The 20,462-nt window shown below is 44.3% G+C and overlaps 2 protein-coding genes and 1 long non-coding RNA gene across 4 annotated transcripts in view; 1 reads left to right on the top strand and 2 right to left on the bottom strand.

The window, feature by feature from the left end:
• LOC307216359 overlaps window positions 1-20,462 on the top strand; it is a 119,470-nt gene that overhangs the window by 48,201 nt on the left and 50,807 nt on the right. The gene's annotated exons all lie outside the window — the stretch shown is intronic.
• Window positions 395-6,826, bottom strand: LOC307216663 (interferon-induced protein with tetratricopeptide repeats 5-like). The gene is made up of 2 exons (XM_079977098.1): window positions 6,623-6,826; window positions 395-2,528 (listed from the first exon to the last, which is right to left on the bottom strand). The coding sequence occupies exons 1-2, from the start codon at window positions 6,625-6,627 to the stop codon at window positions 1,091-1,093; spliced, it is 1,443 nt and encodes a 480-aa protein (XP_079833224.1). The 5' UTR covers window positions 6,628-6,826; the 3' UTR covers window positions 395-1,090.
• LOC307216701 (uncharacterized protein) lies at window positions 12,851-19,644 on the bottom strand. 2 transcript variants are annotated; one of them, XR_013839277.1, is made up of 4 exons: window positions 19,495-19,644; window positions 16,368-17,795; window positions 13,031-14,970; window positions 12,851-12,996 (listed from the first exon to the last, which is right to left on the bottom strand). XR_013839277.1 is itself a non-coding variant. In XM_079977199.1 (3 exons), exons 1-3 carry the CDS (start codon window positions 19,548-19,550, stop codon window positions 13,554-13,556), a joined length of 2,901 nt encoding a protein of 966 aa, XP_079833325.1. In that variant the 5' UTR covers window positions 19,551-19,644; the 3' UTR covers window positions 12,851-13,553. The 2 variants fall into 2 exon arrangements, 1 of the variants encoding a protein (XP_079833325.1); XM_079977199.1 differs by having other exon boundaries at window positions 12,851-14,970.

Below are 20,462 nucleotides of genomic sequence, written 5' to 3'. Positions count from 1 at the left end.
TGGAAGAGAAATGAAGTAGAGTATACCGATCTGTGGGTTTCTTATAGGGCTTGAAATAGCACTGGCTCTTTCCCATCTTAATTTTCCTGGGCAGGCTATCTGTGGAAATAGAGCTGGGAATCTTATTATTTCTGATGTGGAATGTTTGGCTTATATGCCAAAACAGCACTATCCACACATACCAGGAAGGTATTGGCAGGCTTTTGGTAAACCTGATGTTTCTTTAAAAACCTTACAGCAGCATCACAAGAAGATCAAGCACATTTGTTGATAGGAAATCTTGAGAAGTGAACCTTTGAAAAAAGGACCTCTACATAGTGTTATAAACACCGCATTTATATTAGCTGTTAAGTATAGGTCTGAAATTACCTCATAAAGATTTCTCAGACAGTGACTAGTTTAATACCTTTAATTGTTGCAGTTCACAACAGCAATTCAAATATGCTATTAAATATAAGCAACACTGAATTCCTGATAATTAAGCACTTATTTAAAAATGAGTGGACTCTCCTTCATTTGAGGTTTTTGTGCCGAGGCTGGATGGCCATCTGCCATGGATGCTTTAATTGACATTCCTGCATCGCAGGGGGTTGGACTAGATGTCCCTTGGAGTCCATTCCAACTCCAGAATTATATGATTCTAAGATCCACAGATTAGAATGACAAATGATTATTATTGCATGCTGCTGCCAAATATAATCCGGTCACTTTCTTTGAATTCATTTGAGCTATGCAAATCTGTTTGAAGCAAAGTCAATGCACTTAAATTGGTACAGTTAAAATACGATCATTGATCCCCAGATACTAATTTCCACATATCCCATTTCTAAACAGGCCTGTACATTTCCAAATAAAAAAATCTGATGCAGCGATCTCTTAAGGCATATATGTGTGTGACAATGTATGGTAATCACAGCAATAACATTAAAACTTGCAAAATGCCTATTAGAAAGCTATCTTCCTCAGCTGAATTACTTAAAAGAAAACTCATAAGGAGCTACTGCCAAACAAAAAGTTTGTGACTAGTGTTTTTTACATTACCTTACATTAACTGATGGGGAAAAATGAAGAACATACAATGGCATGCATGTTAGTTTTGTAAGGAAAGTCTTAAGTCCAAAAGAGCACTGAAATATTCTCCATTATCAGGATCCAATTTCAAGGCTCTTTCATAGCACTCAATTGCCTGCTGCTTTTCTCCATCAAGCTGGTGAATGAATCCACGGATGCCAAAACTCTTAGCATCTGCTGGATCTATCTTGGTTCTTCTGTCTATTAATTTCTTCAGGTTATATTTGCATGTCTTTCTCCTAGGTGATTCATTTTCAATCTTCAGCCCAGCCAGATATTGTTCAACAGCCTCCGATTCCGATTTTTTGTGGTATTCCAGAAAGCGCCCATAATTGAAGTGGAGCTGCTGTTTCTCTTCACAAGTAAGTTTCCTCATTGCAAACACTTCCTGAAATGTCTCTTCCGCTTTCTGGAGCTCTTTCCCTTCTGCATACATGTTTGCAAGATCTAGGTGAGCATAGACAAATTTGGTTTTGCGCTCCACCACTTCTTTGAAATAAAAGATGCACAGTCTGATCAATTCTGCCATATTTCTTCTGTCTTTATATGGGTCTTTTGATAATTTGATTTTAAAATACTGTGCTCTGTAGCAAAGCCCCATCTGGTGATGTAGGAAGCCTGAGTTTGGCGTCAAGCTCAATGCCTCCTTCAAAAGCTCCAGGGATCTTTCCACATCACCTTTTTTCCTGTAAAATATGGCAGCGTACCTCAGCACATAAGGAAGGCCAGGGAATTTGCCTAGCGCTTCTTCAATGAGTTCTTTTCCTTCTTCCATTTTATTAGTTTCCTGCAGCTTCAGTGCAAGGATAGGCAGGAGAAAGGCATTATCGGGATTCAGTTTTGCTGCCTTCTTCAAGGGTTCCAGAGATGACCCTTCTGCTGCAGATTTTTTCCCATAATAATCTTCCAGGCGATATACTGTGATTGCATAGCCAGCATTATATTCTGGGTTTTCAGGTTCTTTTCCTAGTGCCTTTAAAAAGCTCTCCTTGGCTTTTTCATGATACTTTCCCCCAAATTTTAGGAGTGCCCATCCCTTTTCACCATCGATATGTGGGATTTTCATTCTATAGGGAGAGGCACTTCCATGTTCCTTGCAGGTTGTTTCCACCTTGTTTATGTAGCTTTGTACTTCTGCAAGTTTGTCCATGCGGTAATACACCCAGGCAAAGTTGCCCCATGTAATAAGGCTTGCCTTTTTGACTTCTTCTGGGTACTCTGTTTTTATACTCTCTTCAGCCTTCTGCAGATTTTCCAGAGCCTCTTCCTCCTTGCCATTCAAGTACTTCACATAGGCCAGCAGGTTATAATTTCTGACTTTGGACAGTAAAAACTTGATCTGTTCAATTATTCTTTCCTCTAATTCTTCAAGATCAATGTCTTCTTTCAGCAACCTCCAAGTAAAATGGCATTCAAGTTCCAAGAGGATCCGTTTTAAAGATTCCTTGGAAATTTCACTACAGACCATGAGGGAAGAGAAAAAAGACAGTCACATTTATATGCTGAAAAAACCACAGACCCAAGCATATACTCATTTGTCATGGAACATCTTTCAGAACTGACTACATTTTGTTTCTTTGCCACATATGCATGCAGTACTTCAAATGGGAGAAGTTTCACAATGTGGCTGGTTCAAGTCTGACGTGAAAGCTATCATATGTAGCTGTTACACATGTAATAAATCACCTTTCCCACATACTGAGGGTCTTTTTAAAGTTTTTTTTAAAAAAACAACAACAGCATATTTTTATGAAATATTTCTTGGTTTACAAAAGTATGTGCAATGTCTCTTTTTTCAAGTTACCGTATTTTTCGCCCTATAGGATGCACCAGCCCATAGGACTCACCTAGTTTTTTTTTTGGGGGGGGGGATCAAGTAAAAAAATATGATCCCCCCCCCCGCAGCTCTGGGAGCAGTGGACAGGCTGCACGCAGCCTGTGCGCTACTCCAAGACCTTCTCCCTGCTTTTGCGGGAGGTGGCGGAATTCCCCCAAAAGCCCACAGGAGCCCAGTGTGACTCCTGCGGGCTTTTTGACCAGGAGGGAGAAGGGACTGAAACGGCCAGTCAGTCCCTTCTCCCTCCTCGGGGAAAAGCCCCAAAGAGCGGCGTGCTCTTGAAAGGGTGCGCGGCTCCTGCAGGCTTTTCTAGGAGGTGGGGGAATTCCCCCCCCCTCGTAGAAAAGCCAGCAGAAGTCGCAGAGCCCCTTTAAAGAGCACACGGCTTTTGCCTGCTTTTGCGGGAGGCGGGGGAATTCCCCCATCTCCCGCAAAAGCCCACAGGAGGGTTGGAGAGTAGCGGGAAGGTGTCGCGCGCCTTCCTCCTGCCCCCCATCCTCTGGGGCTGGCGATGGGGGAAGCGCTGCTTTCCCCCACCGCCAGCCTCAAAGAGCAGACTCTCCTGGCTTCGGAAGCAACGCGAAACCTCTGGAGCGCAGGCTTCGGAGGCTTTGCGTTGCTATCGCTGAAGCCAAGGAGCCTGCATTCACCCCATAAGACGCAAACACATTTCCCCTTCATTTTTTGAGGGGAAAAAGTGCGTCTTATAGGGCGAAAAATACGGTACATTTTCTACAGATCAGTTTCATTTGTCGAGACATTAGTGTTACATTAGGAAGAAAGGGGGGAAAGAGGTGGAGGGGGGCATGGTGAGTGGGGATGGGGCCGGGTGGCAATGGTTCTATTCTACTTAGTGTATGTGTGGGGTTTTGTGTCAGTGTCGTTTGTGCAGGTTCTCTTTACTATTCACTTACAGTCATACCTTGGGTTACAGATGCTTCAGGTTCCATTTTTTCGGGTTACTGACCTTTTTTGGGTTACTGACCTGCCGAAACCCGGAAGTACTGGAACGGGTTATTTCTGGGTTTCGCAGGTCACGCATGTGCAGAAGCACTAAATCGCGCTTTGCGTGTGCGCAGAAGTGCCGAATCGCAACCCGCACGTGCGCAGACACGGTGCTGCGGGTTGCGAATGTGCCTCCAGCATGGATCATGTTTGCAACCTGAGCGTCCACTGTATTTGGTGTTTCTTTGGTGGTGAGAGAGGTTGGGGATGGCCTAGAGTGTGGTTGTTTGTTTGTGACTGGCTGTGGTGAACTTTTCCCCCATGTGTGAGTGGGTTGGGTGGGTGTTTTTGGATCAGGTTAGCCAGATTGATTTGAATGCTGTTGGTGGGTTCTTCTTGTTGTCTTGTCGGGCTGTGTATGTGATAAAGGGTAACCATATCAGGGTAAAGGCGTCTTCTTCTATTTGTCCCCTTGTCAGTTTCAGCTTGTTGGTTAGTTTTTCTAATAAGGCGGTTTCCCATACTATTCAATACCATTGGTCTATGCTTGCTCCTGACAGGTCTTTTTAAAGTTCGGTGTCAAGTGTGTTCAGAGAAAAAGGCTGTTTTAAGGATGCTTTAAGCATGGAACAACTCAGATTAATCCTTTAGATCAGTTTTCCCAATTTGTGGTCTGTGTAATCTACCCAGGAGTCCGAGGCATCATTCACATAATGAAGACTACCATCTTAGGGGGTCCATGGCTTAGCTTCTGAAAAAATAAGGGGTCTGCATTACGTAGCCAATTGGAAATCACTGCTTTAGATTATTTTCTCATTTTAGATTAAAAAGGGAAACTACAATACAGTTTTAATTTTTTTTTAAAGCAGACTGTATTACTAACAAGAATTTGTAGGATTGAATTTAGCCATCCAAGCTAATAGTTCTAAAGCAAACAAAGATAAGAAAATGTTGGTGTGGTTTATTTGATAAGGGATTGGGAAGAGAATTTTAGCTAAAGGAGGAATTTCCAGTCTGGAGAAAAAGAGAGATACACATGAACAGCCTTCAGTGAATTATAGCTCAGTTGGTAGAACCTTGAGAGTTTTAATCTTGGGGCCGTGGGTTCAAGCCCCCATTGGGCAAGATTCCTGCATTGAAGGGGTTGGACTGCATGATCCATGTGGTCCCTTCCAACTCGTATGAATGAGGTTAGGAGGGTATTTGCAAATACTGGGAGGAAGATCAGTCTAGAAGTCCCAGCTCCTCTGTGTGAAGCATCAGTTTATATGGGGTCAGGTTAGGGTTAAAATGTACATACCACTTACTAGAAAAAAAGCCCTCTAAGCTGTTTAGAACAACAACAGAAATAATAATATCAATTTAAAATAAACAAACTACCTAAAAAATGTAAAATACTGTATGACTAAACTCAATAATTTAAAACAAACAAATGAAATGCTAAGATTACAAGCCTGGGTAGGCTTGCTGAAACAAAAGAAAAGGCTTTAGTAGGCACTGAAGACAATACAGCAGAGTTGAGGCTTAGTGATTAAATGAATAAATAAAACCACATATTTGTGCCTCAGAGTCAGGATGGGCGAAACTAAGTGACAGACTGGAAGCAAACTGGTTGAAGATCTTATCGCCTCTTGGTTTAACAAAAAGGAGGTAAAGATTGACATGCAACTGAAGGCAACACCTGCTGCTCACTTGTATGCCAGGAGCCCGAGGCATTTAGCCAGTGAAAGCAGTTTGAAAGTACAGTAGTTTGAAAGCACATCAAAGTGCAAGTAGATAAATAGGTACTGCTCCGGCCGGAAGGTAAACGGCATTTCCGTGCATTGCTCTGGTTCGTCAGAAGCGGCTTAGTCATGCTGGCCACATGACCCGGAAGCTGTATGCCAGCTCCCTCAGCCAATAAAGCGAGATGAGCACCGCAACCCCAGAGTCTGTCATGACTGGACGTAATGGTCAGGGGTCCCTTTACCTTTACCTTTATTCAGGTAAGAGAACAGGAAGTCAGGGTATTAGTTTGGAGAAAATAGGCGTACCAGAAGGGTTACCTTGAAAGCATTTCAGAGAACGTGCCTCACCTGGCTCTGGCAATGGCTTATGTCTTTTGTTTCATGCAAATATAGTAGCATCCCAATACAATTTGAATTAAATGCACTGACGGGGTAGCCAACATGGTGCCTTCCAAATGCTTGGGGTACAATTCTCATCAGCCCCAGCGCCAGAATGGTCACTGGCCATGGGTGATAGGAACAGCTGTTCAAAACATCTGGGTTGCACCAAATTGACTAACCCTTTTGTCATCTGTCCTCTCCTCCAACACTTGGAAGAACAGAGCAATTCCTTTCCTCTCACACTAAGCAGATAGGAGAAGAAAACGTGCAAGAAACTGACACATAATCTAACTTGCTTCTGGTTTTATTTACCCAATCATATAGGTCAATTTCGGCCAAATTCAAGTTGAGGGCAAATTGTTTGCTTTTCTTTTAAACTGAGCTACCAGAAACTAGTTTGTACTGGAAACAAGCCATCAATACTATAACCGTTTTAATCCACCCTTAGCTTTCAAATTAACAGTTACATTGGAAGCACAATTCTATGTTTACTCAATAGAGCTAACTTTTTTTTTAAAAGTGTGTTTAGTTTTGTTGCTTTAGGCAGCAATCCTATGTAGTCTTGGGAGTAAACACCACTGAACTGAGCGGATATAAACCATTTTAAGATGACAGAGCTAGTAGCCTAGAAAATGAAGAAACTCAGTCATTTGTTACTCACCCCATGCTTTCCAGATCTGTTATCAATTATAAAATATACTTGGTCTTTCTCTCTCTCCCTTTGGCCCTGGAAGGGACTGGAGGTAGCCTTTCGGTAAAGATGGGCAAATCTTACTGTTGTTACTGATGTTTCCTTTTTATAGCCCTCTGCAGCACTGACAAATGTTTGCTCTCTGCTTGCAAAAACGAAAGTGGAAAGTGAAACTTAGCTGCTCAAGAGCTAGGAAACAGAAACTTAGAAAAACAAACGAGAGGGTATGATAGAATGGGATTGGTTTCCTTTTCCTCTGATCCCATAACACTGTTTACACTAGACTACATCAGTGACATTTTTTTTGTCTGAATATCGTGCCCATGAGTGGTGGGGTGGGGTTCTGTGTGTTTGAAAGTAGAAGCTGTACTGATGGCTGTGTGACATATTTACTGTATTAAGAAATCTGCCAAATCACCAAAGAAAAGAAAAGAAAAGAAAAGAAAAGAAAAGAAAAGAAAAGAAAAGAAAAGAAAGCAGCAATAGAATTGACTTGATGATTTGAAGTCCTGCCTTATGTTTCCGGACAAGCTTAACCTGCTGAAATTCCCTCTTCTGCAGAGTTTGTTAAAGGTGCTAGAGCCCTGTCCACTCTTTCACTTGGCCCTGGAGTTGCTGTACAAGAGAGGGGAAGGGTGCAATTTATATCACACAACTAGGGAGCAACAGTTGAATCCTATTTGTGCTGAAAAATAAGTGAGTCCCACAGTAGGTAAAGGTAAAGGGACCCCTGACCATTAGGTTCAGTCGTGACCGACTTGGGGGTTGCGGCGCTCATCTCGCTTTATTGGCTGAGGGAGCCGGCATACAGTTTCTGGGCCATGTGGCCAGCATGACTAAGCTGCTTCTGGCAAACCAGAGCAGTGCACGGAAACGCTGTTTACCTTCCCACTGGAGTGGTACCTATTTATCTGCTTGCACTTTGACATGTTTTCGAACTGCTAGGTTGGCAGGAGCAGGGATTGAGCAACGGGAGCTCACCCCGTTGCGGGGATTTGAACCGCCGACCCTCTGATCGGCAAGTCCTACACAGCGCCACCCACGTGTATATATATTGCAGATTTGCATCCTAAAATACACTGAGTACAGAGGGACATGTTTCTGTGCAAGGATTACACTGCAGAACTGATTTTCCAACCCTGTTTATTACATCCTCATTTACTTGTTTAAAAGAAAAGAAAAATTTAAAATGTTTTTGAAGCAGGTTTCCCCTCCCCCCCCAATATTGTCCACCAACTCCTCATCTTCTTTCCCAACCTTCCACGGCAGCAAACCAATCAACAATAAGAACACATCTTTAAAAGCACCCACCCAAAAGCTCTTTAGAACATTTTGAAAATGGTTGAAACATTTTCCCAACCAGGAATTTCAGGGTTGCCAGGAACGGCAACTTCCAGCCATCAAATGTGTGTGTCAGAGAGTGGCATCTCACCAGAGATTGCATTTCACAGATGGGAAACTGCCACTGAAGATTCCCTGTAACAGGCCAATGGCAAACATGCAACATCCATTGGTAGCACCACCCAGGTCTCACATGCCAATTGTAGGGTCCAAAATGGTTGATGTTGGGGGAGATGCTCTTTAGGTACTCGTGTCCCTAACCATTCAGGCTTTATATGTTAGTACTAGTACCTTGAATTGGGGCTGGTAGCTCACTGCCAACTAATGACACGTGGGGCGGATCGATACACAGGAAAAGAAACACTTTAAATAAGTCAGAAATTAGATTGTTATAACAAAATAATAATAAAAAACCCTATGGAAAAATGGGTATTAAAATGTCTTGCTCTCTGGCACCATCTGGTGTTGCATATATTTTTTGGGGAAAAAATGAATGAATTCCTATGCCCCACAAATAACTCAGAGATGCATTTTAAATAAAAGGACACATTCTACTCATGTAAAAACATGCTGATTCCCAGACTGGATTGAGAAGGCGATTGGTCCACATCCGGCCCATGGGCCTTAGGTTGCCTACCCCTGGCCTAGTCTCAGCCAGTGAATCCAAACAGCGCTGTTTAGATATCTTCCTTGCCTGCATCTTGACTCTCCCTTTTCTATTGTGAGGCTATTTAGGCCACAGGAAGAAATCTCAAATCCTATGTGTCCCTTATGATCGTTATCAGCAGTCAAAAGAACACAGGACACAATAGTACGTGCCCTGCCCCGCCATGTGCATTTAATAGCCTTTCTTCTTCTTCTTCGTCTTCACACAACATTGTATGTCCTCAACATATTCTAGATTAGCTCAGGGTGTGGTTGCACCTGTGTTGCTTGGGCCCCAAGGCTAACCTCAGGTATTTGGACAGCCCAGGTGAAATATTAAAATGATGTCCTGCACTCCCATTCAGACTTCACTTCACTGCTCTGGCAAAGCCTTCCTCCTGCTTGGCTATGTGACCTGCAACAGACTCCTTCCTTTCTACAGCCGAGCCTGCTGGGATCATTGACTGGCTCACCTCTGCTCCTCCAGAAGTTCTGTCTCCAAGTCCTATTAGGGTGGTAATGCTCAGTTGCTAAATCTGGCATAATGCACCCACTGTACCATTTGTCCTTCCTTGCTACCAATAGTATGTAACCAGAGTCTATTGCTCAGATTATTTGGGGGCATGGGGGCACTGCCCCACCAACCTCAGCCAGCCTTCTTTCTTATAACTAGCTGTGATGACTCTGCCTGCCATTGGCTGTAGCTCCCTTGGACGTTGACCTTCCTGCCTCCCGCCCCACCAGTCACGACCGGGTAAAAAGACCTTAAGGAAATCTACAACCCCCTGAGTCACCTTCTCAGCTGTTGGTTTGTGGGGTGGTTATACAGCAATGAACATCCATCCCATACAGACATTTCCGGTCTGATGTTGATCACCTTTCCACTTTAATTCTAAATACAAAGTACCAAAGAGACGACGACGCCTGGAGCGTCACCGCACTGCGTCCAGTAACAAGGACAAGTATAGAGATAGGGAAAATAGACGGAAATCCCATAGATTATGATCCCGTTTGACATTTCCACACCCCAGGGTGGAAATGAGAACTGCCTATATAAAACAATAAAGAATTTTAGCGTACTTGAGAAGCAGGAGTCCACTCAGAAAGATGTAGCAGCATACACAGTAGTTCTTGCTTTCAGCTAGGACTTACTTTGTGAGGAAAACATGATTGCTGTCGGGGGACTTTGTTTAAACTACAGACCACTATCCCCATGATACAGAAGTTGCTGTAATATTCCTACTTCCTTAAGCTGCTTCCACGCAGCTCCCATGGTCAGCAGTGTTCAGGGTCGCACTCGCCTCCCTCCCTCCCCAGCAATCGGGATGACCAGTGGCGTAGCTTGGGTTGTCAGCACCCGGGGCAAGGCAAGTAATTTGCGCCCCCTAACACATGGATTTGCGCCCCCTAACCCTAACCCCCAGAGGTTGCGCCCGGTGCCGCCGGCCCCCCCTGCACCCCCCACGCTATGCCACTGGGGATGACCACCTTTCAGAGTAAGGAACCTCTGAAAGGAAGCTTCTTGGTGGAATGAGAGGCACCGGCACTCTTCCCACTGCAATTTGGAACCAGTTTTCGTCTCGGCTGATGCAGCTGTAAGGAATGCTAAAGAACAGACTTCTTTCTCCTTAAGAGAACTGCCTAGACAACAGCACCGCCTACTGACCAGGTTAGAATGTACATGGAAAAACTAAGATGAGGCTTTTCGCGCAGCATGCTAGCTTTTCCCCAGGCCGTGGGCATTTTGACATGAGGAAACTTACAAACATCCAATCCCTTCCCTGCAGTTGCTGAAATGCTACAGTGCTGGTGAGGGAAGGAGGGATGCATTTTCAAAAGAGGGGAGGAAGTGAGAAGCCACCAGAGTCAGAGAGAGAGACATGCAGAGGGGGAGGCAGTTCCATTATCCTGAAAGAGGCCACCTGTGATGGCCTGGGAATCAGATTCAGAGGCTGAACCTGAGGAATCCCAGCCTGCACAGGAGTCCCCACCTCCAGGACCACCTGAAGGGTCCTCACCTGTGCCGGATCCTCAGGAGCAGGCACCAGCTGAGTCTGCTCTGGCTCCTGAGGTGATGGAGGACCCATTGCCTGCAGGTGCTCCACTCTCAGCCCCATCAGGGGAAGAGGAGGTTGCCTCTGGGTCTGGTAACCCTCCAGCCTCTCCTGAGCTGCAGAGGCTCAGGTCAGAGAGGCGGGGGGAACTAAGTTCCTGCAGGAGGGGTGAGTCACCTGTGGACCGGGGCCGCCCTATGCCTCAGGGCAGATAAAAGCCAGCCAGTCCAGTTCCAGGTTGTGGGAGCAATATTATTGGTAACCTGTTCCTGCCGGTAACCTGTCCTGCTCTTCTGCCAGAGTTCCTGACCTCACCTGACTTGGACCCCGCTTCAGCCTTGACGGACAGCCTCTATGCCATACCCTCGACCTCGGACTGGACTCAGACCATGCCGCATAGTAACCCCCTGGGATCAGCACACCACCCCAGTAGCATGTTGGTCCCCCCCATTCTGTCCTCCAATTCAAATAGCCTGGATAACAACAACAACAATTTATTATTTATACCCCGCTCATCTGGCTGGGTTTCCCCAGCCACTCTGGGCTGCTTCCAACAAAATATTAAAAATACAATAAAACTTCCCTAAACAGGGCTGCCTTCATATGTCTTCTAAATGTCAGATAGTTGTTTATCTCTTTGACATCTGATGGGAGGGTGTTCCACAGGGCAGCCACCACTACTTAATAGGCCCTCTGCCTTCTTGGTAACAGCCCCACCGCTGGATTGAAAATGCTGCTGGTCAGTGCCAGGCTGGAGAACGTTAAAGCTGGCATGTAGGTGTGTTAATCTCCCTTGGCTCCGCCAGCATAATAATAGTAATAATTTTATTATTTGTGTTCCACTCATCTGACTGGGTTGCCCCAGCCACCCTGGGTGCCTTCCAACAGATATAAAAACATTCAGATGTCTTCTGAAAGTTGTAGAGTTCTTTATCTCCTTGACATCTGATGGGAGGGTGATCCACAGGGTGGGTGCCACTACCAAGAAGGCCCTCTGCCTGGTTTCCTGTAACTTCACTTCTTGCCATGAGGGAACCACCAGGAGGCTCTCGAAGGAGGACCTCAGTGTCAGAGCTGAACTGTGGTGGTTCAGATCTTCTGTGTACATGACTGCCACAACCACAAATCCAATTTCATGCCTCTCGTTGTTGCAAAAATCCAGATTGCCAGATTACTCATCTGCTAGGTCAGTGGTGGTGAACCTATGGCACGTGTGCCAGAGAGGGCACTCAGAGCCCTCTCTGTGGGCACATGTGCCATTGCGCCAGCAGGGCTGTAGCTTCCGTGCTGAGGGTGGGGGAGGAGGAGGAGAGGAGGGCTCAGTGCAAGCAGGAGTGGAGGCGGGGATCTCTCAGAAGTGGAGTGGAAGATTCGCACTGAGAGATCCCTGCCTGCACTCTTGCTTGCATGCAAGTAGGAGCGGGATGGGGCAGCTCAGTTGAGGAGTGCCTGGCTGCCTTCAGGTGGTGCAGGGGCTCTCAGATGCAGCTTCCGGGCTGCCTCCACCTTCCCCAACCCCAGCAACTATTCAGCCTGGCTGCCTTCAGGTGGTGCAGAGGCTCTGATGTGGAGGTGGGGGCTCCTTTAAACTTCTCCCTTGAGGGGAGTGCAGCTGCGAACCCCTCAACGGAAAGTGTGATGGAGCCTGCACCTCCCCAGCTGAGCAGCCCCGATCCAACTCGTTCCTGTGCAAGCAGCAATGCTGCCTAGAGGAGCAAGCAGGAGCAGGCTGCGGGGAGGGGTGGCAGTGACATCCCTTACCTGCTCGCTTACCACCTGGCCCGCCTTCCCTCACTAGGAAAACGGAAGTGTGGCACTCAAAATGGAAGTTATATTCAGAACAGAGCATGTTCAGCTTCTGAAAAAAGTTCCAAAACTGGAACACTCATTTCCGGGTTTGAAGTGTTCAGGTTCCAAGTAGTTCAAGAACTAAGCTGTTCGAAAACTGAGGTACAACTGTATTTATTTTTCTCAATTTGAACTGTATTTATTTTCCCTGATTTGAACTGTATTTATTCCCCCACCCCCTGTGGTGATTTTCTTGAGTCAAAATGAGAGTACCCCTAAACATTTCTTTTTAAGAAAAAAACCACTCAGTTATACCATAAAATTATATATCAATGGAAAGATAATTGAATGAAGAATATAATGCAATAACTTTTATGAAGGATTATTTATTAGAACTGCAGTCATAATGAAGAAACGTGAAACACACACAAAAAATGAGATATACAGGTTAAATTGCTGTGTTGGCACTTCGCAACAAATAAGTGGGTTTTGGGTTGCAGTTTGGGCACTCAGTCTCTAAAAGGTTCACCATCACTGTGCTAGGTCAAACCTGTTTCTTAGCCAGCAAAATCCAGTCACATACAAACCAAGACACAGATGTAACTATTCTGCTCTGGTTACCCTGCATACCTGAACTATTTCTTGCTGAACTTGATGCATTCTGCTCTGCAAAGCTCACAATATAAGTTTTCAATTCAACAGAGCTAAAAACACAGCTTACCATACTTCACTCCTAAAAACAAAAGGAGTTATGTTACATGTTTTAAAAGCATTATATATTAATATCTCACAACCCTAAAAGTTTCTAACACAGTGTAAATAAGTTTTGATGGATGTAATAATGGAATACTAAATAGTTAATGTAAAATATGCAGGGATTTAAGATATGCAAAATGAACCCTGGAAAGAGAAGAAGGGAAGTCACTGATATTTTAAGGATATTTAAATAGGTATTTAGAATAGTAAAACAGAAAATTTAATTTTATATATATATATATATATATATATATATATATATATATATATATATGTTATAGCTTGAAGGAAGAACCAAGTACCACATATTGAAATGTTTAGCTTTGTACAGAAAACTTCAACTCCAAAAGAGCACTGATATATTCTTCATTATCAGGATCCATTTCCAGGGCTCTTTCATAACACTCAATTGCTTGATGCTTTTCTTCATCAAGTTGGTGAATGAAGCCACGGATGCCCAAACTCTTAGCATCTGTGGTACCACTCTTAATTTTATTTTCTATTAACTTCTTCAAATTACGCTTGCATTGATGTCCCGGAAATGATTCGCTTTCAATTCTCAGCCCGGCCAGATAGTGTTCAACAGCCTCAGATTCTGATTTTTTGTGGTATTCCTGAAATCGCCCATAATTGAAGTGGAGCTGCTGTTCCTCTGAACAAGTAAGTTTCCTCATTGTAAACACTTTCTGAAAAGTCTCTTCTGCTTTCTGGAGTTCTTTCCCTTGTGCATACATGTTTGCAAGATCCAGGTGAGCACTGAAGAATTTGGTTTTGCCCTCCACCACCTCTTCGAAATGAAAAATGCAGAGCCTGATCAATTCTGCCATCTGTTCTCTGTCTCTTGATCCTTTAATGTTAAAATACTTTGCTCTATAGCAAAGCCCCATCTGGTGTTGCAGAAAGGCTTTGTTTGGTGTCAAGCTCCATGTCTTCTTCAAAAGCTCCAGGGCTCTTTCAACGTCACCATTTTTCCTAAAAAAAATGGCTGCATGCCTCAGCACGTAAGGAGAGCTTGGGTGCTTTTCGAGGGCCTCCTTGATATACTTTCCCCCTTCTTCAGTGTTTTTAGTTTGCTGCAGCTTTAACGCAAGGAGAGGCAAGACTAATGCATTATCTGGATTCAGTTTTGCTGCCTTCTTCAAGGGTTCCAGAGATGAGCCTTCTGCTGCAGATTTTTTCCCATAAAAATCCTCCAGGCGGTATACTGTGATTGCATAGCTGGAATTGAATTCTGGGTTTTCAGGTTCTTTTTCCAGGGCCTTTGCAAAGCTCTCTTTGGCTTCTGCAGTATAATTCTGGCCAAACATTAGCTGTGCCCACCCCTTTTCATAGTAAATCTGTGGGCGTTCCATCCTATAAGGAGAGGCACTTCCATTTTCCTTGCAGGTAGTTTTCACTTTGTTTATGTAGGTTTGCGCTTCTGTAAGTTTGCCCATGTGGTAGTACACCCAAGCATAGTTGCCCCACGTAACAAGGCTTGCCTTTTCGACTTCTTCCGGGTACTCTATTTTAACAGCCTCTTCAGCCCTCTGTAAATTTTCCAGAGCCTCTTCTTTCTTGCCATTCAAGAATTTTACATAGGCCAGCAGGTTATAAATTCCGATGTTGGATAGTAAATGCTCAGTCTTTGTAGCAATTCTTCCCTCTAATTCATCGCGATCCATGTCCTCCATCAACACTGCCCAAGTAAAATGGGATTCAAGCTGCTGAAGGATCTCGTATAAACGTTTTTCACTGCAAAATGGGGGGGGGGGAGGTGAGAGAGAGGCCCTTTAAAATTTTGCAAAGAAAGGCACATTCCTGCATATTATCCTTTTTTTTTAAAAAAAAAGGTGTTTGACAACTGACTTCATTTGTGCATTTTTTAACCTCTTGGCTTTCCTTCCATGTTTATAGCTTACACTTACTAGTTGCTGCGCTATCTTGGTGGGTCTGGACTGGATTCTTTTGATATGTATTCACATGATATTATTTGCTATAAGTCATTCCATTTTAAAGTTATGTTTTATTATGACTTTTTGTATTGGATCAGATTATTGTAAGGTGTGTGTTCTTTGTTGTGAATTTTGCTGTAAACTGCCTTTTGTATAGTAATATAGAAGGGCGGTATACAAATTAAAAAGTGAAATGAAATAAAACAATATTTCACATGTAAGCCCTGTGAGGCATGTGTCATCCATGTCTGAGCTAAAGAGTACTGGTAACTAAATCTTGTCAGAAAGGTTTACTGTATGCTGGCATCTGCAAACATCAAACAAGTGCTTTTTGTTTTAAGAACCTAAAAAAGGTTTTGCTAGATTTGAACCAGCCTCCATCTAGTCAACCATCCTAACTAGGGTTGCCAGTAAAAGCCCGCCTCAACTGAGAGGTCAGTTTTAAAAACTTGCAAATTATCTCCCGTCTTAGAATGAAATCCAACCCAGAGATGAATTGCCAGTTTTTCTGCCTGGGAAATGCACTATGCATTGGTGTCAATAAACCATTAGCTCCCCAGGGTTTCAAGCAGGAATCTTGCCCAGCTCCATCAGGGATTGAGCCTGGGATGTTGTGCATGAAAAGTATGCCTTCTACCACTGTTTAACGGCCCTGCAGACCTTCCCCCTCAGTGCAAGAATTTATGGGGTAGAGTGAGTGTACTGCCTGGGAGAAATTGGAACAGAACCAGCATGTGCTCATGGCCTCCTGCAAGCCGAGTGTCTGTGGACAACTCACTACAAAGTGCATATGGGAGAACAAGCTTAGACTGTCCCTGCCCATTGAAAAACTAGCAATTGGGGGGGGGTGAGGCTAGAACCTTTTCCTATGAAATGCTAGCTTTCCTCAGGCAAGGGCTTTTTCACACGATGAAGCATGCACTTCTACAATATGCCTTTACTCTTGCATAATTACCACAATCTATTAAGGGAGTGGCTACAGTAATAATTTGTTAAGGGAGGCTATAAAATATAGTGGTCAGAGCAATAACATCCAAAACAGTAAAATGCTTAGCCTTAACCAGACCAGCATCAACTCAGTTCCTGGACTGTAATGGAATAATAATGCAATAATGTGGAACAAGGAGATGGTGAATGTCCGTCCTCTCTCTCTCACACACACACTATTAATAAAGCACCACATGTAGAAATGTTTACCTTTGTACAGAAAGCCTCAACTCCAAGAGGACCCTGCTATATTCTTCATTCTCAGGATCCATTTCCAGAGCTTGTTCATAACACTCAATTGCTTGTTGCTTTTCTCCATCGAGCTGGTGAATGAATGCACGGATTCCCAAACTCTTAGTATCTGCAGGACCTTCCTTAATTCTCTTTTCTATTAACATCTTCAAATTCCATTTGCATTTATTTCTCTCAAATGATTCATTTTCAATCCTCAGCCCGGCCAGATAGTGTTCAACAGCCTCAGATTTTGAATTTTTGTGATTTTCCAGAAAGTGCCCATAATTTAAGTGGAGCTCCTGTTCCTCTGAACATGTAAGTTTCCTTACTGCATATGCTTTCTGAAATGTCTCCTCTGCTTTCTGGAGCTCTTTCCCTTCTGCATACATATTTGCAAGGTCCAGATAAGCATGAAAAAATTTGGTTTTCAATTCCACTGCCAATTTGAAATGAAAGATGCACAGTCTGATCAGTTCTGCCACCTGTCCTCTGTCTTGATATGGGTCTTTTGATCCATTGATTTTAAAATACTGTGCTCTGTAGCAAAGCCCCATCTGGTGATGTAGGAAGCCTGAGTTAGGTGTCAAGCTCAATGCCTCCTTCAAAAGCTCCAGGGATCTTTCCACATCACCCTTTTTCCTGTAAAACATGGCAGCGTACCTCAGCACATACGGAAGGCCAGGGTGTTTGCCTAGCGCTTCTTCAATGAGCTCTTCTCCTTCTTCCACTCTATTAGTTTCCTGCAGCTTCAATGCAAGGAATGACAAGACAAAGGCATCATCCGGATTCAGTTTTGCTGCCTTCTTCAGGAGCTCCAGAGATGAACCTACTGCAGCAGATCTTTTTTCATACTCTTTCTCCAGGTGATAGACTGAGGTTGCATAGCCAGAATTGAATTCTGCGTTTTCAGGTTCTTTTTCCAGGGCCTTTGCAAAGCTCTCTTTGGCAGTATAATTCTGGCCAAACGTTAGCTGTGCCCACCCCCTTTCACAGGACACCTGTGGGAGTTCCATCCTATAAGGAGAGGCACTTCCATTTTCCTTGCAGGTACCTTCCACCTTGTTTATGTAGGTCTGTGCTTCTGTACGTTTGCCCATGAGGTAGTACATCCAAGCATAGTTGCCCCATGTAACAAGGCTTGCCTTTTCGACTTCTTCTGGGTCCTCTATTTTTACATTCTCTTCAGCTTTTTGTAAATTTTCCAGAGCCTCTTCTTTCTTGCCATTCAAGTACTTCACATAGGCCAGCAGGTTATAATGTTGAACTCTGCCCACTAAAAACTTAATCTGGTCAGCAATTCTTCCCTCTAATTCGTCAAGATCAATGTCTTCCTCCAGCAATGTCCACGTAAAATGGCAGTCCATCTGCTGCAGTATTTCATATAAAGGATCCTTGGAAATGTCACTACACAATGAGAATAAAAAGAGACAGACACATTACTGAGTTGCAAAGAAAGGCTGATGAAAGCTTATCATTATTTATATTAGTCCATGACCAATACCTCTCCTAACTTGCCCTGTCCATGCCTGATCTAAAACCAGCACAACATTGTCAGAAATGATAACCTGCTAGATCAGGGGTCGGCAAACTAAGGCCTGCAAGCTGGATCAGGCCCAATTGCCCTCTGGATCCGGCCCGTGGACAGTCCTGGAATTGCTGCTTGGATTGGCATGATCATTCGGGCTGCACCATTTTTGGGGGGGGATTTTTTTCGGGCGCCATTTCCCCCCTCCTTCCCTCACACCTCAGTGGCGCTTTCTTCCTCCTCCCTCCCTCCTCCCCAACCCTGCGGAGGAGGGGAGAGGGTGGGGAGAACAGGCAGGAGCTCTCCCTGCTGGCTGCATGGTGGCGGTCTGGCCTCCGCTGCCGGCGGGAGGGCCCCCATCCCACCCCCGAAGCACGGAAGAGGTGCCGGCAGCAGGACACCCAGCAGGCTGCAACACAGCACCAAACACAGGCGAGGACCCCCCATCCAAACAATGACTATCATCAGTGCAGGTAAGAAAATTCTTTAATTTTAATTTATATCATCTACAATACTGTCTGGCCTGCCTGGTGCTCTTGCATCAAATGTGTCCTTTTAAAATGCACCTGTGGGTTATTTGTGGGGCCTGCCTGGTGTGCATACTATGCATAGGAATTCGTTCACCCCCCCCCCAATATAGTCCAGCCCCGCCGATCCAGGTACCAAAGCCCCCAGCCCTACCACTGGACTCTAGTTGTCATGGGTCCAAGGCCTCTTGACCAAAGTGTGTGAGGCTAAATAACACATACAGGCTCAAATTCACACACTCTCTGCTTGCCTTTTGTGTACACTCATGCACCTAGATCCCACTTCCTCAGCTTGGTGTCATTGATGCATGCAGAGAGAGCAAAAAATATCTATACCAAAGGACAGAGAGAAAATACAGCAAGCTAACCAGGCAGGAATAGATCTCATCCTGAATCACCAGTTCACTGCATTTCTCTGCTGTTTACTGAGAAAGAGGCTTTCTGAATAAAAAAATGCAGCTACGGTGGTACTTTGGGCTAAGTACTTAATTCGTTCCGGAGGTCTGTTCTTAACCTGAAACTGTTCTTAACCTGAAGTACCACTTTAGCTAATAGGGCCTCCTGCTGCCGCCGCGCTTGCAGAGCACGATTTCTGTTCTCATCCTGAATCAAAGTTCTTAACCCGAGGTAATATTTCTGGGTTAGCAGAGTCTGTAATCTGAAGTGTATGTAACCTGAAGCGTATGTAACCCAAGGTACCACTGTAATTGGTGAGTCAGGCAGAGAAGTATTCCTATATGGGCAACTTTCTACAAAACCAAGCAGGTGAGGTGGTTACGTGGTAAGCCAATCGTTTAAGTTTTTCTGAGGAGATCCTGCTAGCCATTCCAGTACCAATGAATTGGTGACAATGCCACAGTGGATCTTTTTTGTGATAGCAACCAGTCTCAAATGCCCTCTCTCAAGTAATTTTTAAGCTCCATATTTTGTTATCTATATTTCTTTATCCAGCAAAGCAAAAAAAAAAGTGTCTCTTTATCTATAGCATACATATGAATAATATAAACAAGAAGCAAGCACTGTACACAGTAACCTATTATTTGCTACTTACCCCATAATCTCAGACTGCTTATAAGGTGTAATGAAACTTGACCTTCCTCTTCCCATAAAACTGGGTATGGTAGGGAGTGCTCTTTCCTTTTTATAGTCCTTCACAGTACTTATCAGAATCTGTTCTCCGCTTGTAAAAGAAAAATGGAAAGTGAAACTTATGAGCTCAAGATTCTGGAAACAGAAATTAAAAAAGGGGGGGAATCTGTTTCCTGTTCCTCTGATCCCATGACACTGTTTAGACTAGACTACATCAGTGATTAAATGTTTGGCTATATGCTGTACCCATGTGTATTTTAAAGTGGAAACTGTAGCGATGGCTGTATGACAAATCACCAAAAAATTAAGCAGCCTTAGAATTGACTTGATAGGTCAGATTCTTTTGCCTGACAAGCTAATCCTGCTGAAATTCCCCTCTTCTATGCAGTCTGTTTGTTATAGGTGCTAGAGCCATGTCCTCCCTTTCACTTGGTCACTACAGACCCTGAGTTGCTGTACAAGAGAGGAGAAAGGTGCAATTTTTAACATACTAGGTAAAGGGACCCCAGGACGACTCTGGGGTTGTGGCTTTACTGGCTGAGGGAGCCGGCGTACAGCTTCCGGGTCATGTGGCCAGCATGACTAAGCCGCTTCTGGCAAACCAGAGCAGTGCACGGAAATGCCATTTACCTTCCCGCCAGAGCAGTACCTATTTATCTACTTGCACTTTGACGTGCTTTCAAACTGCTAGGTTGGCAGGAGCTGGAACCGAGCAATGGGAGCTCACACCATTGCAGGGATTCGAACTGCCGACCTTCTGATTGGCAACCCTTAGGCTCTGTGGTTTAACCCACAGCGCCATACTACCAGGGAGTAAAAGCTGAATCCTATACACGCTGAAAAACAAGTGAGCCCTGCAGTGTGTGCATATACTGTAGATTTGCAGCCTGAGCCACACTTGAGTACAGAAGGGGTATGCTTCTGTTCAGT

This window comes from Podarcis cretensis (assembly GCF_951804945.1).
Source record: "Podarcis cretensis genome assembly, chromosome: 5".
Classification (NCBI taxonomy): Eukaryota; Metazoa; Chordata; class Lepidosauria; order Squamata; family Lacertidae; genus Podarcis; species Podarcis cretensis.
Note: the sequence above shows the minus strand (reverse complement) of the source record. Positions and strands in the feature narration are given on the sequence as shown.

Excerpts from the sequence above, each read along its gene's own strand:
- LOC307216701 (XM_079977199.1), bottom strand. The coding sequence starts at position 19,550 with ATGGGAAGAGGAAGGTCAAGTTTCATTACACCTTATAAGCAGTCTGAG. Across the intron at positions 17,796-19,494 it reads AAGCAGTCTGAGATTATGGG|TGACATTTCCAAGGATCCTT; the intron begins GTAAGTAGCAAA and ends CTCATTGTGTAG. Across the intron at positions 14,971-16,367 it reads TTGAGGCTTTCTGTACAAAG|TGAAAAACGTTTATACGAGA; the intron begins GTAAACATTTCT and ends CCCATTTTGCAG.